This window comes from Nuphar pumila, chromosome 2 (assembly GCF_984573655.1).
Source record: "Nuphar pumila chromosome 2, dmNupPumi1.hap1.1, whole genome shotgun sequence".
Lineage (NCBI taxonomy): Eukaryota > Viridiplantae > Streptophyta > Magnoliopsida > Nymphaeales > Nymphaeaceae > Nuphar > Nuphar pumila.
In genome coordinates this window covers 12,597,075-12,615,904 of record NC_143250.1, presented here as the reverse complement: position 1 = coordinate 12,615,904, position 18,830 = coordinate 12,597,075, and the positions used below count along the sequence as shown (strand labels likewise).

Below are 18,830 nucleotides of genomic sequence, written 5' to 3'. Positions count from 1 at the left end.
TAAAAAGCAGCAGAAGATATCTCTCTTAATCACCGAAGCTGAATACAGAGCCATGGCAACCACGACCATGGAAGTAGTTTGGCTCCGACGACTGCTTGCTGACATGGGAGCTGAAGCAACAAAGGCTTCACAAATGTGTTGTGACAGAACATTCCACGAACGCACCAAACACATCGAAATGGATTGTCACTACGTCAGAGAGGAATATCTACACGGGATAATTGATCTGCCATATGTCACTTCAGAATATCAGTTAGCAGACTTCTTTACAAAGCCTCTCGCTGCTCCCCGATTTCACTTTCTCTTAGACAAACTTTCGCTCATTGTACCATAAGTTTTAGGGGGAGTGTTAAAATGTAAAATTGTACATATATGTATATATAATAATATTATATTATTATATATATATATAAATACATTTTTCATTTCTTTCTTTTCTGTAATTTTTTTCCTTTATTTTTCTTTTTTGTCTTTATGTCATCTAGTTCAGTTTGAACTAGAATGACTGTTGCTAGTCAAGTCCTGTCCAGACTTGACTAGCAATAGAGCTGTTGGACTGACACAGTCCAACAGCTCTTAATAGAGCTCTTGGACTGACACATTCCAACAACTCTAAATAGAGTTGTTGGACTGTGCCCAACAGCTCTATTGAGTCCTCTTTCAGCTGTGTATATAAAGGGGTGCAGCCCCTCTTGTATTTTACTCCAATGCTTCTTAAGCAATTGGTTTTTCATATCAATAAAGAATACATTTTTATTTTTATTTTGTTTCCAGTTATACCCTTTTTAAGGGTTATGCTTTAGTGTCATTCTTGACACTTGCCCTTGTTAATCTAAGCTCGTGCTTCGAAGATCCCCATTTCATTTCAGGAATCACCTAGTGTAACTCCTGGGCGAATTACTCCTAACCCACACGCACCCCCGTGCATCCAATCGCCTCGCGTGGGACTCCCGCAAGTTGAGAGGTTCTTAAGCAACTCTCCAAAGGCAACACCCTCTGGTCCGCTGGCACTGCTTAGCCAAACAACGCTCCACGTCTGTGCCGCCATACAACGATGCACTAACGACGATATCGTTGTCTATCGCATGTCATGCTACCACCGCACGTCACCGATCAAGCTGACGCATACTGCGCGTTCTTACACTCAATGCATTTTCCACTCAGTAGAGCTCCGCACTGCTCATGCCCCATTCCAAACTCGGCCCGGGACATGCTCCCCCACCCAAGCCATTATACGTCCTCGATAATGTTGGTGTAGGTAAGAACGCAGTTAGCTTGATCTGCCAGTTCCCTTTTGTGTTAACTTTTGGCTAACTTTTTTCATCCAGCTCAACTTGTTCTGGTGTCCATCCACCATCTCCACAATCTTCAATATGCCAAGTCCCATACCTTAGCGCGTCTCTAATCGCTTAGACAACAGTCCTCCGCTTTCTCGCAACGAGCATTCCATGCTCGTGGAACCCCAGTGTAGTTCCAACTCAAGCAGGGCCTCCTTACCTGCACGACAAGCTTGTCGTCATTAAGTTGACGCATACCGCGCGTTCTTACACTCAATGCATTTTTCACTCAGTAGAGCTCCGCACTGCTCATGCCCCATTCCAAACTCGGTCCGGGACATGCTCCCCCACCCAAGCCATTATACGCCCTCGATAATGTAGGTGTAGTTAAGAACGCAGTTAGCTTGATCTGCCAGTTCCCTTTTGTGTTAACTTTTGGCTAACTTTTTTCATCCAGCTCAACTTGTTCTGGTGTCCATCCACCATCTCCACAATCTTCAATATGCCAAGTCCCATACCTTAGCGCATCTCTAATCGCTTAGACAACAGTCCTCCGCTTTCTCGCAACGAGCATTCCATGCTCGTGGAACCCCAGTGTAGTTCCAACTCAAGCAGGGCCTCCTTACCTGCACGACAAGCTTGTCGTCATTAAGCTCATGGATGGGTTGCCTTCCAACCTCAGCAAGGGCACTTTGAGCCCTTTGTGATCCTCCCAGAGAAAGATGACCACCAAGTTTCCCGCAGAGATCTTTATCCCATTTAGGACAACATTTACGGTTTTTCGATGATCCATCTGATCCTCAAGTGGGGAATGCTTTGTTGGAGCATTAACCCAATGCGATCCTTCATATTGTCTTCGTGGCACTCGTCCTCCTCACATAGGCACCTTCGGCCCAATGTTGCTGCTCCCCTCCCGAAGCCCGCATGCTGCAACTCTCTTCTAGAGTCAGCAGAGAATTTCCGCAGGGATCAACGATCCAAGAACAACAACTCTTTCCGCACACACTTCTCAGAGAACTTTCAATTTAAGGGACCAAACTGACGAGCATCTTTGCTCAACGTGGGCACTCCGCTAACCCACAAGCTTGGGAGAGAGCACAAGTTTTATCAAGTCTCCCCGACCCAAAGGTGCAAATCCTTCCAGCCGAATCCAACGTGCATTCTCCGCATGCACAAGGCAAACGCTACGCTCCACCTGTGAGCCTAACGCACAACTGGTGAGAATCTTTTTGATTTATCTGTGTTCCCTTAGCGAGCAACTGAACAGCAACCCTACGCTTCAAAATATCGTGGTAAAGATGTCCCATACCATCCAACCACTACTTTGCTTCAACGATTCGATTCACCAATCTTCAGTTACGCAATTTTGCATCACAAGAATAAACCATCTTTGTTCCCTTCAGTGTCGTACATGAATAACAAGGTGCCCGTGAACCTTTTCTTTTTTAGTGTATCTTGCTCAAGATATCGATCTGCTCTGAAGCATAATGAATGAGAACATGCAATTGACTTGAAAACGGGCATTAAATGAAAGCATGTACTTGCCACTATTACATGAATTGAAACATGCATATAAATATCTTTGTTTCATACACTGCTGAAATCTGCATGAATGTGCATTTAGAAAGCTGGTGAATTATGGCATATTGTTATGATATTTGCATATGGTGCATCGATGATACAAGTGAATCATCGTAGGCCGGGAGAGCCTCGAGCACTAGACGATCTTTCTTTACTTACTTTTACATGCATCGTTAAGATCATATTTATTTTTATTGCATTGTGTTTACACTGTTCTATGATTTTCTATGGGCGGTGGTCCCGTGATGACTCTCGCAGGTGTAGATGCGAGTTTTTGCTTTTGCATGCTGAATTGCAAAACTTAATAAATAACTTTTAAATAAAAAGATAATGAATAAAAACAGTGTAATATACTATCTGAGATCTCTCATCGAAAGAATAGACATCTTAGATTCGATTTTGGGAGACCACAAGGATAAAAAAAACTTTGTGTGCTTTACTTATTACCCCTGAACCCGATATTAAGGTTCTTTCTCCTGACCACGGTTTTAGGGAGAGTCTGTCACTTTACCTGGGGGTGGTGTGTTCGACACAACTGTTGTTTTGCTATACCAAAAAAGTGACATTATTGAATGTGAAGGTCCTTAGTGTCCCGTCATTAGATCTGGAGGTCTAATGTTCCGAAGGTGATTCGATCGAGGGCTAAGTTTGGAACCCAGTAATAAAATACAACTTGTGTGCTAAGTTACCTTGAGAACCTTACTTGACCTCAGAAAATTATACTCGTTTGGTGTATCTGCGGGCAACGAAAAATAAAAAAATCTTAAATTGTATGCATTTAATAGAGGATGCATATGAAAAAAGAAAAACTTTAATGAAAGATAATAAAGTGTTCATGCATTTGTGAACACCCCAAATTTTTCAAAAATTTATAAAAATTCCTTTTTTGCCCTTGGCCCCCATTTTCTGAATAATTGAGTCAGTTTTTTATCAAAATTCCACTTATTTCTTGTATTCACTGGAATCCAAATCCATTTTCTATATCTAACTCAATTTCAGATCTGGATCTAGTATCAAAATCCAATTCTGAGCCCTGTTATCCAATTTTCAAAACGAAATTATAAAAATACAAAAATAATCTTAAAATGGCTCAGACAGTCCATCCGGTATCCATTTGGATCCACTGTTCTATATTCCTTAATTTGAGGACCAAAACTCAAATATTTCCTCAAAACCTTGGGTTCAAGCCTGTTTTCTGAAGAAATTTCCAAAGTTTAACCCCGAATTCTCAGAAAACCCATCTTGTAAATATTTTTAAATTTTACAAAAATAGTTTAAAACCCCTTATTTTCCCATAGTTTTAGAGTTTTATTTCAAAAGCACAAAAAATATAGAAAATACAAAGAACAGAACAAAAAATGAAAATACAAAAAGAAAATACAAAAAAATTGGTTTTAGAAACCTCCTTTTAAAAACATCTTTTGCTTAAAACCTCTTTTAAGAGAACTTTTGAAAGGAGCGCTTCTAAAATTTTTCAAAACTTTCCAGACCCGATTTGAAAAATCCTAACGGCCTCTCGTTATAAAAGAGAGACCGCAGGGAGGGGGTCAATCATCCATTTGCGCCATTCTCCTTTCAGGCATCCATCGACCATTGGCTCTTGATCCACTGCATTCCCTCTGATCCTCTTTCCTTTCATTCCCCTCTCTCTCTTCTTCATCGGAAAGAATCTCAACGAAAGAAGAGGGAAGCTTCCTCTGATCCCTCTGCAAAGCGAAGTAATTCGGTAAGTCGCCATTCTCCTTTCCTCTAATTTCCCCTTCTTTAATTTCCTTTGAAATTTTTCCTATCGTGGCTTCATTACAGCACTCCCGGTGGTGTTGAGTTGTTTGTGCAACATCAACCCACCCCTGTGCAACAACAACGGAACATTCGTTCCGACATTTAATTTTTACGTTTATTGAATTTTCTCTGGTTTTTGGTCAATTATCTGTTTATATCCGATTTTCCTACTTTTCGTTTTCATTATGCAATTTCCTGCTCTTTTCTGCTACTTATTTTAGTTGTCATCTATATTTTGATTTTCCCGTTTTAAATAGCATCGAAAAGCACTTCATTTATTCTAGAATTGTTGAATCTATTCATTTTCCTTTCTCTCTTCCTCGTAATTGATTTTCCTGTAAATCCCATCTGGTTGTATCAACTTTGAGACCCTTATTCTATTCATGAAAGCATGAGTTGATGCATTTGATTTATAGATTTTCCATATTTGTATTCCGTTTCTTTTCTCATTTTGATCCCGGAGGTCTATATCTTATCCTTTGTTGTATTCGATCTCTTGTTTGGATAATGTCTGATATCCGCCATTCACCTCTCCATCGCATTTCTTCTTATCACCTCTTCACCTTTACATGATCGAGTCTCTCTCTCTCTTTAGTTTTCCTTGCTTCTTCCCCTGCTGCTTTCCCTCTTCTTCTTCAGCGGAAGAGGATTTCCATGGTAGGAAAAGAGGGAGCTCCTTCTTTCAGAATCCAAGCAAGCCAGGGTAAAGATTTCTTTTCCCTCTGATTCGGATTCCCTTTTGATTTTCTTGCTTTGTCCCTATTAATGCACACCCTGTAAATCCGATTTGCATATAGCAAATCGGACTACACAGTGCAACAGCAATGGAACGTATGTGTTCCAACACTTTTTTTTCCTTTTTCTTTCCCTTCTTTATAATTTAACTCTAGATTTTCCTGTTTTGAGCATTTTTCATACTGTCTCACGCTAAATCCAGTAATCCTCCAACATTTGCTCTTGTTTATAATGTATTCCATCTTTTGATGACAGATGTTAGCGTCTGTTTTTCATTATTTTGTTTACAATTAGTTTATAGCTTTACAATCTTATGTTCTTCCTTTTTTTCGTAAAGGTAAGCCAAATGTGGTATCTCGTTTGAACAATCTGCTTTCTTACTTCATGAGCTCTCATTTACCGCCCTCTGTTATGCTCTTTATTTTTCTGAAATTTGCAATTTGAAATTATCAATTCGTCTTAGCAATTTGCATTTCCTGATATCACATTTCAATAAATCGCGATTTAAAGTGCCAATTCGTCTTAGTGATTTTCTTTTCCTGAGATTACGTTTTGCCATTTATAATTTGAAGATGATATTTATCCTGGCAACCTTTATCCTCTGAAATTATGTTTCTGCAACTGGTGATTGGGGCGATGTCATCCATTTTGGTGATTTCATATTGCTGCAATTCACAATTTGAACATGCTATCTCTAAACTTTATCGTTCCTCCCCCCTCATCCCTATCAGATCTTCATCTAGATCTATATTTTCACGACATTTTTTTTTCATCTAAACCAGATTCCCATACATGTTGGGTCGGTCCTGTAAGTGTTATCTAGCATCACTAGTTTCAGACATTGCTTGCATCATTAGTTCTCATTTGATCTTATAATACATCGATTGCTCCATTGCATCTCACGTTCTTATCACTTTCATTAGTTACTTTTATGCATCCAGTATCCCTGCATCCCATCAACAGCGTGAAAGCGAACCTCAACCATCGTACATCTCTTTTGGAACTTCAAGAGTTCTATGTGTTGCCGTTCCAAGGGGAAGATCAGTAAATAGCGTTAAATTTAGTAATTAGATATACAGTAACCCTCTATTTTACTTAGAAAGGTTGATCATCTGTCTCAATCTTCTGGGGCCAGTTATATTCATCTTTTGTGTGTCATGTTGTTATTGAGCTTGCTGAATTGGGTTTGTCTATCATTGATCATACCCCAGAGGAATTTGTTTGCTAACTTATTCTACTAGCATGGGTTTTAGAATCCGCAGATTCAAGCCACATATGGCTGGAATCCAAGTTAGTGATCAGATGGTCTTGATTCCAATGTTTGTCTTGTTTGAGCTTCAAGAGATCACTGATGAACTTGACTACACTTCGAAGTTATCTGTAACAGCTCAATCAAATGGCTCGTCTGGATTTTGTATTTGCCCCTACATTAGTCTCTAGGATCCTTGAGTTCCAGCTTCAAGTGGCCTGCAAATAAGGTAACACATTCATCTACATTATACCAGAACTGCCTTCAGCATATTGTTCTCCCTTTTTAGCATCAAATTTGTGAATTTGCTAACTTAGCTTTATGCTATGTACCATCAAGCAATTGCATCTAGGCACGTAGTCTAGTGTGCATATACATCCTATATCAGGTTCAATGTAGTTGATCATTGTATGATTAACATCATTAAGTTCAATAATGCAGTTGCAAGATCACCTATTTTCTGATGCCTTTACATACATGTGTATGCTCCTATGTGTGACAGGGCTAGCAGTGAGTTTGAGTATTCATTCAGTACTTTTGGGTAAAAAAAAAGAGGGAAATAGTGCTGTAATTTCTTAGTCCCTGCCTTTGGAGGCTAAATATCAATGCTGCTGAACCTGCTAGGGGACATCGTAGAACATCGTGAAAACTTTCTGTTATCAAAATTTTGCATTCCAAACTTAAGAAAAATTTCCAAAAAATTTTTGTTACAATCTGTCATGCATTCACTTACCTACAGCAGTTGCACCTACCCAACTCACACCTGCTACAACAGTACCCTGCACCTATTTGCGCTCACAAAAACCTTTCCAGCCTCAGCACTTTATTCTTGTTGTATATCACCATCCCTTCATTCCCCCCTGTGCACTCTTATTTGTCAGATTCACTCACACTCCCTATTGCACATTTCCCCTGCAATATACACCTCCTATGTTAGCTGCCCATCTTCATCGGCTAATCCTGCTTCAAAAGGGTTTGGGTTTTAAGGGCATGCCCTTGTCTAAAGCCACCGATCCAGGAGTACATGGGAATCCCCAAATTTACGAACAGTAGAAGCCATTTCATCAAGTAGCCAGATGGTCTTGCAGAGTGCATTGAGATAGCTAATCTTAAAGGGGATTTTGAGAGCTAACTTAACAAGTTTGATCCTAGCTTTTATGGTTTTGCTACAGCAGAAAACCTGTTTGAAGCTTATTCTGCGTATCTCTCCAGTGGAAAGGCTACAGATGCATCAGTAATGCAAAGAGAAAAGATGATTGGTGATTGCCAAGATTTGTTGGATAAGAAGCATCATCCAGAAGGATCTAACCTAGGCCTGTTAAAGAAATTCATTTTCTTTGATCATTATGGTTACGTTCCCGATCAGGCGCAGCACCCTGTTACGAAGAGTTACAGCATATCCCCTCCCTCACTGATCACTTGCACTGGCAGCATTATGCTATTTCACCTTCACTCAGCTGCACACATATTCGTTGTATCATCCCTTCACAGCCACCCCTGCATTTTCATTTATTCTTATGCATTTGTTTCACACCTGTATGCATTTCCTGCACTCATGCTACTACTGTCACCTAACACAGTCATACCTTACCTGCCACCATACATTCTCACAGCCCCAGCCCACTTACAGTTTCCTTCGTTTGCTGCCCATCATTGGCAGCATCTATAATAATACTTCCCACTAGATTTCCACATCACCTACCACATAGGGTTCCAGCAGCTTCACCATTAGGTCCATCGTTGAAATCATGCTACAATCTCTACCAACACATAGCATTCAGCACACCAACACTTCCACCTCACCACCTATCAGCACCATTTACTCACCACATTGCAGCAACTCTCCAGCTTGCTGCTTCACAGCTTAACTCAAATTCACAGACTTGCTATACCTTGCACGCACTTCACTGCTGCACATCCACTTGCATTTTTTTCCTGCATCTACATTATCATCCCACCTTCAGCATCATATGGCATATCCTCTGCACTATCTTCAGCGCAATCCCACACCCACATGCATTTAGCCCCTGCATTCATGTACCCCATATTGTTGTATATTTTCCTGTTCATGCATTTCATGTTCACATAGATCTGTGTTTTCTGTATCTTCATGCACATTTTCAATAATATAGATATGAGGCAAGCATGTATAGGCATCTTCCCACCAAACTTATGCATAGTATATAAGTATCATGAGTGCATTCTCTCATTAGTTTATATATGATACATAGGTGCCATATTTGCATCTTCCAATAGATTTATGTACAAAGCTTAGGTATTACTTGTGCATTTTTCTTGCTCGTGTATTACATTTAGGTAATATAGATGCATCTCCTCACTAGTTCATGCATTATACTTAGACATCATCATATGCACTTTAATTCTAGTGCAATCCCTTAGTTTCTTTTGTTTCATGCTAACTTTGTTCTTGTAGGAAGTGTATGAAAAATGTCATTTCCTTCCTTAGCTTAGAAATTGTAATTCCAATTTCAAATCTCAGAATGGTAATAGCTAGATGATAATGAGAATTATTTACTTTTCAGTATTAGAATAGAAGGTATGAGCATAAAATTACTTGTATCATATTATTTTCTTCTTATTTCTCAAAAATCCACAATGGTGAAACACGAATGGAACGTGAACCATTCTAATAAGAGATAATTAAATTTTAAGCAAATGATCCACACTGACAGTCATAGTCAAAATGCGGACAATGCTTAGAATTTTTATCTTTTATAGAATACCATTGGATCCACACTGGGTCTCCTTCAAAAATCATCATATTTTTTGAATTTTCTTCCTTTTATTAGAGTTTGACTTGTGAATTAACTTAAAATATATATCAATGGACATAGTCAGGATATATTGAAAATTAATTTCATTTCAAACCCTGTAAAGGCACCAAAATGTATTTTATTCTTTATCTAAATTCAAATACAGATCATTTTTATAATACATCTATGACCATAGTCAGGAATGTATTATATATTTAATCTTATTTTAATTCTCCAAAAGAATGAAATATGTTTTTCAAATTCAATTTCAAAATTCTTTTAATTCATTCATCATTTAGGATAAAAGTTCATCATTCTTCAAATTATTTAAAGTTATCTTCAAAATCCAAGTGATTTTAAGATATATCTTCCTCATTTCTCAAATCAATCTTCAACTCTTATCCGTAAATTCAAATTCATCTTTCTATTTACAATTCTATCTTACTTTCAAAGTTCAGACTTCAATTTCAAAGTTCAATTCAACTTTGAAATTTCGAATTCATTTCTACATTCAAAATTCAATTTTCAACTCAAATCAAATTTCAAATTTCAAAGTTCAATTCAAACTTTGAAATTTCAAATTCATTTCCAAGATCAGGATTCAATTTCAAATTCAATTCAATATTTAAGATCAAATTTCAAAGTTCAATTCAACTTTGGAATTCCAAGTTCATCTCCTGATTTCGAAAATCAAGTTTTATTCTTTATTCTTCACTTCAAATTCCCAAATCTTCCAAATCATTTTCTGATTTCAGAATTCAAGTCTGAATTCAAGTTTTGTTCTTTTCTCAAAATTCCAAAATTCCAAAATTCCAAGTCTCTTATCTCTTAAAACCTAAATCATATTTTAAAGATCAAAACTTGGTATTTGCTTTGAAAATCAATTTCTCCCAAATTCCATCATCCTTTCCTTTCCAAATTCCAAATCGATTTAGGATTTCTCAGATCCAATTCCAGGTTCCATCTGGATTTCCAAAATCCAATTCTATTTCTGAATTCCATTTGGATTTCTCAAATCCAATCTCATTTTCAAATCTAATCTGGATTTCTCAAATCCATTTTCTAAGTTCTATCTGAAACTGATCCATCTTCAAATTCCATCTGGATTTCTCAAATCCAATTTCATCTTGAACTCCAGATCTCAAATCCAATTTCATCTTGAATTTGAGATTTTCAAATTCAATTCCATTTTTTCAACTTGATTCCAATTCCAGAATCAATTCCATTTCAAAAACCCATATTGACAAATTCCATCTAGATTTCTAAAACCCAAATCTCATTTTCGAAATTCCATCTTGATGTTCAAATCCAATTCCCAAATCCATTTCCCATCTCTAGATCAAAACTTCATTTCCAAAATCGATTTTTGAGAAACAAATTCAAAGTCAAAGTTTATTTTAACTTTGAAACTTCACTTTGACTTCAGAATTCTATCTTAGTTCCAAAATCTTCTTTTCTCTTCATTTCTTCAAATTCAAGATTTATTTTCAAATCTCTTATTATTCCAAGGCTTAGAACTTCAAGTCTCTTCTTCTAGATCTATTTCAAGTTCTAAGTTAGATTCAAAATCTAACTTTTCCCAAATCAATTTTCAAAACCATTTCTTCAAAATATTTCCAAACTTATTTCAAAATCACTTGGATAATCCCAAAAGTTCTAAAATTATTCTTCTCAAAAGCATACATCTTTGTATTCGCATTGCACAAGCATGATTCTTTGTGCATTTTAGACTTACAATAAATTCTTAGATATTATTTATGCAAAGCAAAAGACATAAGTTCGATCCTTGGTTCAATTACCCCTGGTAAAGGCGCCAGGAACGGTCGAACCTCGTACTGATGAGCGAATCTCGTCTCTCCATTTTTTCGCAAATTTTCAAAAACGAAAGCGAGTAATTTCAAAATATTTTCAAAATTAAGGTCAAGTGAGACCTTTGTAAAAGAGTTCCTCTCTTCTTTCTTTTTGTTTTCTCTTCTGTCTACTTTTCTATCTTTTATTCCCCTTCAAAAAAGGAATAGAGGTTAGAAAGAAAAAAATAGAGGAAAAATTAACGAGAAAAAAAATTGCAATGATCACATTGCACATAAATCATGCATATTCATGTTATGCACTAGATTATGCATATTTACTTATTTCCTTATATGTTGAATGTTGGTGAATGTATAATTTGTTCCTTAAAGCATGTTAAATGTCTTGCTTACTTAAATTGTGATCCCTGTTATTGATTAATGTTCCTTTATGCTTAATAAATGTTCCATGTTACATGAATGCTTAATTGAATTATGTAATTGTCATAATTGCATTTCTCTGAATTATTGCATAAAATCTTATTTGTATTCTTTATGCTTATAAATTTCATTAGCGGGATTCGTACGCAGAATTCTTCGAATTTCTGGCACCCTTTTTTATGGTTTTTCGCAGTCGCAGGAGACCAGTGAAACAACTAGCTTCTGGGAGAGCTGCGTGTGTCACGCTTTTGCTAGACAGTTCATAGGGGGACAGCGCAACTCAGTCTTCTTTACTTTCCTTTTTCATATAAGTATTTATACACTCTAAATTCTTCATTTATACAATTGTCTCGAGACTTATCACTTATTATTCAATAAAGGTTTTGTTTGGTTTGGTACGGATGATAATTGTAAGCTCTATTGTGGTTTGTTGTTTTATCCAATTGGGAGTGGAACTGTAAAGGCCCCGTGTTTTTTGAAAGCTTTCCGCAATGGTTTTAAAAAAAAAAATCCGCATTTTCAAGGGGTATGAGTTGGGGTCGTTACACTCAAGCAATGATGAAATCAAGATCCCATCTATTATCCATGGTATACCATATTATCTTTTTAAATTAGATGAAAGATAATACAACATTACTTGTCATCCTTTCATATCCTACCGCCTAACCTTCTTTAGCTTCTTATAGTTACAGCTTCAATATAAGAAGATCATCAGATATAAAGCCAGATGTTACACTTCACAAGCAAAGAATTAGATTCAACTACTGCCAATGTTTTTTTTCTTCCACGGAGATGAAATTGGAAGTATTATACATATATAATGATGCACACACACATGGATACTGCTTCATGCATCAAAGTTCTAACCTCAATGAACCCCAAAGGAACAGTGTCACCTTGAAGAGTACTTCATTTTTCTCTTCTTTAGTGCAAATTTTGCATGCTGCACGAAGGCAAGTGCACATACACAGAAATGAAGTTTTAGAAGTATAAAATTTGTGTGAAATTTTCTCCTCTTTGAGTTGTTGCACCCTTTTTCAAGGAGATTATTCTTGCAAATAGACTGACAGCCATCCATGTGTCTGCTCGGACATGAAGGCTTCTAAAATTGATATCTTGGTCATGAACTATGTCCACTGGATTCACTAGGCAAGCATTCTATGTCGATACCTAATTGCAATTCATAATTTCCAGAATAATGTACGATGTAGATATAACAATTCACACAAGCTTTGAATTGCAGTTCATACTCCAAGTTTCAACTTATGATCAATGCTAGTAGTAACCTACAGCTTTCTTGCAACACACTATTTCTATCACCAGTCACATAGATCATGGAAACTGGTTAATAATAGTCCTTCCCTTTCGCAGGATCAAGACTTAATATTCCTCATAATGTGCATGTTGTTGGCCATTGTTGCACTATATATCTCACCAGTTCATCCTATTACAATATATGAGATGATTACAAATTATGCCATGCACCATTATTTATCATCATTAACATTTATGATAGGTTCCATAACCACACCTAGATCAGTAACATGCTCGTTCTGGTTTTCTTTTGCTTTACCCAAAGAAATATGCTGCTTCTACAAAAGTAAAAAGAATATCCAAAAACAATCACAACTAACACCGAATGTAAAGCAACCAAAATATGCTACAAACAAGGTTATTTAGAGCTTCATCATCTAAGAAACTTCAGCATTAAGAAATTTTACACGATAATATACTAACAAAATTACAGTTTACAACCTTAAGTTGACATAATAATAATATCCATAACTTTATAAAACAACAAGCACTAATATTTAACAGCCTTGCCAAGTAAAGCTAGTTAATTTGCAGTAAATTCCTCCAAGCTTGGCGCTTACAATTTTATTCTTCTACTGTTACAAGTTAGACAAACAATTGTAAGTTGTTTTCTACAGGCCCAGTTAAAAGACAGACATTCTTGATTTGCTTGTGACAGAGGCATCATGAGCTTTCTAAAGGATTAGGATATGCTGCAATTTGCAGAATTTTTCTTCCAATACCAGTGCCCCCCTGTACTAAAGATTTTTCTCTACTGTTTAAGAATGATTTTCTTTGGTTAACCATTGTATTTAATGTATCTGGATTTTGCGCTAATAATATTTAATGGAACTACGCCAAATTTTTAAAAAAGATCATCACCATAACTTCTTCACAATGAAACCTACTAGCGATAACAGGACAATGATGCAGATATACAAATGGGCAAGGTCTCGACAATCATACAGCCATCCAAAACCCTTTTAATTTAAGGTACTGCTCAAAAATACTAATCGTAGCATATAAAGTCACCAACTAAGCAGAGGCACCTATTAGGAGGAAAGTCATCAAACATTAATTCAATTCTTTAATAACATTTCCTCTAAAAATAACAGCCAATAAGTAATGGAAGTTTCATGTTACAATATCAGATATCATCTTGAAACTCAATCATGCCATCCATTAAAAAAGTCCAATGATAAACATGAAGTTTGAATCACCAGTGTTAGTCACTTGATGTACAGAAACAAAAACATAAATCAAAACAAGAACTAGGCCTGTTAAGAACATTAAGAGAGGAAACAAAGAAAAAGCACTCTGAGAGCCCCAGTGGACAATGCACAAGAAAACCTGCAAGCAGAGAAACTGAAAGACAAAATAATCTAAAACAGAATAAACAATAAGAAATGATAACATTCACAACAATAGGAACAATGACAGTTGAGACAATACTGTCACTCTATCATTGTTGTTACTGCTGTTAACAAGAAGAATAAGAAAACGAGGCAAGCTTAGCTGGAACTCTTTCCTTCTTCACACATGGAGCTAAATACAAAAGCTAACTAACCTGGACGGATGCTATAGGGAAGTTGAATTCTGGTTTCCAGGATGAACAGGTTCCAGGTGGTGGAGGCTGAGTGTTTGGAGCTGCATATCCACTGCCCACACCTGGAATTGGACAGTTCACAGGAGGTGTAGCAGTAATCGATGTGCTTTCAGTACCAGGTGCACAGCTTACATCAGGTGCAGTTTGACTGTAATAATTTGTTGCCCATGGATTACAATGTGGTGGATACTGATGCTGACTCACACCACTACTACTAGCAGCATGAGCGCCATTAGAATCTGCTGCCATGTAGTTTGGATAAGGGTAATTTCCACAATTACCAGAGCTCCACAAGCTGCTCTGATTATTATAGCCACTACTCTGGTATCCTTCAGTGGTCTGATAAACAGCAGGATCGCAGCAAGTGCCTGAGTAACTTGATGGCCCCAGACTAGTGTTTGCATTCGGAAATGAATTAAGAGGCTGATAAGAACCTGTGTTTTGGTATGTTCCCACTTGCTGAGAGTAAGAATGATTTCCTTGCTGCTGATAGGCATAGTAATAATTTTCATATCCTGTATTGCCATATCCATAAGGGTAGGTGGAATTTGGGTAATAGCCATAACCAGTATAACTGTGTGATTCATTTGCTGGCGTCAAACTTGAAGTTGATATGTTGCATGTAGCACTGGAACCATCGTGAAGGTCTCTTGAAACTGCTGACTCTGTCAGCTGTTCATGATTATAGCCAGATATTGATGGCAAACTTCCCACAGCTGATTCAGTATCAGTTTTGTGGACAAAATTGTAGGATGCAGCCATGGACCTGACTCGTGATGAAGTTGGAAAATCTCACGAAACTAATAGCATACTCCCCCTTGGCCACAAACTGACACTGCACATTAATAGCAGAGGAGGAAAATCATCAATTATTGCAGAACCAAATTGCATTGACCTCAAAAAGCAATCTAGAAAATGCAGAAAAAAAAATAAAACAAGGGAGCAATTGGATGACAATGTAACACAAACTTATTGTTAAATTACTTTAAAATGATAGTTCTCAAAATGTAGATTTCACAAACCCAATTTACTGGTTTGGATGACAAATTGTTAATCTTTCTTTATGTACTGGACTTTGAATGAAATTTTCTATTTAAAACATGCATGCACAAACATACTACATCATCACTCTCTTCCTCTTCTTTGTCGTCGTCAATTATCACAGCCACCATCTATAGTATTTATCATAAACTATCACCGACAGCAACAGGTTAGCACCATCATCCATCCCACGTGGATAAGACTAGATACCAGCAGGATACAGCCCTTTTTATAAATTTTTCCAATATGACTATTCTTTAAATTTTGAAGACATCATCACAATATTGCTAATAAAAATATCAAAAATTATCTCCAAAATCTTGTGTTTATCTCAAGAAAATTGCCATGTTTTTCATAACATTTGAATTATTGAAACTATGCCTCCAAAATATAGAGACAATCTCACAAAAAAATAAGGAAACAACAGAAATATCAAAATGCATGGGAATATATCTAAAGAAATATCATAATTTCCTTTTTCCTTGTGAAATTAAAAAAGGTTTTTTTTATTACGTATTTTCTTTATGTAATAATTAAATTTATATTTCCCTTTACTATTTTTCAACACTGACTACATAACTTTTCACCTCAACAAATCAAATTACATCAGCTATTTAATGGATAGATAGCTTCCAATTTCTCCTAGAAGGATCTCAAAACCATGAGCGCAAGTACACAAAGAAAGGAGACCAAAAATAAAGGTATTCATTACCACAATGGCCAACTTTCTCAGGAGTTATTGTCACACTGCAACAAGGTAAAAAAGGGACCACGATGAGCACACAAGTAAAACTAATGCACTAATTATTAAGGCAACAAATTCCTACAATGAACATTTTACTGTGGTTACATATCACTGTTATTCAGGAAGGAAAAAAGATGTAATTATAGGAAAAGTGAAAGTGAACTTATTGTTATTGTGATAAATGTTTACAATGAACTCTTATCTTAAAGCACCAGATAGTCAGACAATGTGGAAACATGTAAACAAAGAATGCCAACCATCTGCCTCCAACAAGTAAAGAAAACGTATATGGTGAAATGAAAGATCGCTTTTACAAATTTCAATTTTGACAAGAAGACCCTTTGATAGAACCCGAACCCTGGGTGGATCGGTTCTATCGGTCCAACGCACGGAGCGGGGCGCAACTGAGCAAATCGCACCACGAAAGTAGGCAAACAAGCATGTAGGTGCGCAGCAGGGAAGAAGGCAAGGTCATGTCCTTGGGAGGAGGACACAATTAGGCTGACGTAGCCGAGCGTGGAGCCGAATCAGGTCCCAGGCCGAGGACACAATCACTCGAACCATGAAGGGGAAGAGACAAGTCCATGACTCCAAAGAGAGGCGTGCACCACACGCAGGAGGGGCGTGTGGCGATGTGAGAGAGAGAGAGAGTCGTCTCTCTTGGTCGGCTACATAGGAAAGCGTGAGATGGATGGAGGGTCAACGGCAAGAAAAGGAGAAAAGGCATTCCCTTCGAGTCGATGACGGGCATGGAAGAGAGGCAAGGGAGCAAAGTCTTTACCTCGGGGAGCAATCACACACACCAAGAACGAAATTTAGAGGTTGAACTCAATAAATCTCATTGAAAATAATGGAGAATATGCATACTTATTTATAGAACAAAAAAGAGAACATCTACACATCTACAATGCCACCCTTGATGGGACTTCGGGGGAGGGGGGCATCCCACTCTTGAGAGAATCCTAGGCTAACTGGGAATCCACCTTAGATGGGACTCTAGGGGGCGTCCCACTCTAAGGACAGTCCTAGGATATGTGGGACTCTATCTTCTACGCAATCCCAGTTAGGCAAGACTCCAACTGGGTGGATCCGGAGTGGATCTAGAGGAGACTCCAGCTGGACGAATCTGGAGTGGATATGGCAGGACGAACCCGACGTGTAGGTGCAGGTCTGTAACAATCCACCCGTCTTAAACACGCCTTATTCTCAAAGCGAGAATTTTGGATACTGAGTAGATATCTAGTCTTCCTTTTCCCATGTTGTTTTGTTCACACTATTGCCTTACCACTAGACCAAAATCTTCGTAACTAGGAGATTGACCTTCCTCTGCCTTCTCTTCCCAAGGACCCTGATCAGCTGGGGTGAGGTGTCACCCATGTCGGGAAGGGTCGAGCACCCATCAGGCAGCTCTCCCCTATAAAGCTTAAGGGGCAAAATATGAAATACATAGTATACCTGGGCTCCTGCGAGGAGGTCCAAATGATAATCCATCGTCCTGATTCTCTCCAATAAAAGTAGGGTGCCAACTTGTGTTGTTGTACTCATCGTACTGTCCTTTGCCAGTGGGGCAGTAACTTCAGGAGCACAATGTCACCCACCGGGAACTACCATGGACGACTGATCATATGTCCACTTCATTCTCTCATGTGTGACAGCCATATTCTTACGCAACAAGCGAAAAAGGTAGTCCCTCTCTAGCAAAGTCAACTCAATTTTGTCCACTCACGCAGCTCCCAGAACATAGTCAGCTACCGTTGATGGGGTTTGTCCATACACAACTTGGAATGGGGTTGCCTGAATTGAGGAGTGATAGGTTATGTTGTAGGACCACTCAACCCATGGAAAAAACCTCATACGCACCTTGGGTCTATCACCTACAAAGGAAAGAAGGTAGTCCCCCAAGCATCGGTTCAATACCTCGATTTGTTTGTTTGTATGGGGATGATAGGCAATAATCATGTCCAACTTGGTACCCTATAATCAAAAGAATTCTACCTAGATGGTATTGATGAAGACCGGATATCTATCACTGACGATGGTATGGGGCATCCCGTGCAGGTGAAAACACCTCTCGTGTGAACAACTTTGTGATGAAGGTGGCGGTGTACAAGTGAGACATAGCCAAGAAGTGTTTGTACTTGGACAAGCGATCCACCACAACCATGAATGTGGACTTCCCCTACACGGAGGGAAGCCCATCGATATGTCCTCAAAAACTTGATCCGACACCAAAAAAGGCTGCAATAATTTAGCGGGAGAGGCGGTTTCATAATTGAGCCTCTAGCACATCACACCACACCACAAAGTGTCAAACCTGCTTCTTCGTACCCCTCCACACAAACTCCCTACTCAAATGCTGAGAGGTCTGTCGGGCCCCCTCATGATCTGTTGTGGGACTCGGGGGGAACTACTATCCGACCATGGTTCATCACCAAGTTCCCTGAATCTCAAGTTCGGGAGCCTCACCTCTCTCGATCTGCACTTGTACAGTAGAGAAGAAGTTGTGCATTCAGGAAGGG

The 18,830-nt window shown here is 38.1% G+C and overlaps 1 protein-coding gene across 7 annotated transcripts in view; it reads right to left on the bottom strand.

Annotated features, from left to right (window-relative positions):
• Positions 1–18,830, bottom strand: part of LOC149844792 (SAC3 family protein A-like) — a 76,234-nt gene that overhangs the window by 40,796 nt on the left and 16,608 nt on the right. For 5 of the 7 annotated variants that reach the window (XM_089995280.1, XM_089995282.1, XM_089995278.1 and 2 more), the window contains exon 2: positions 14,487–15,360. In XM_089995280.1, the coding sequence (XP_089851406.1) occupies positions 14,487–15,287 (801 nt within the window). In that variant the 5' untranslated portion in view covers positions 15,288–15,360. Of the gene's footprint in view, positions 1–14,486; positions 15,361–16,278; positions 16,314–18,830 lie in introns of all 7 variants that reach the window. The other 2 variants (XM_089995285.1, XM_089995279.1) reach the window with 2 other exon arrangements.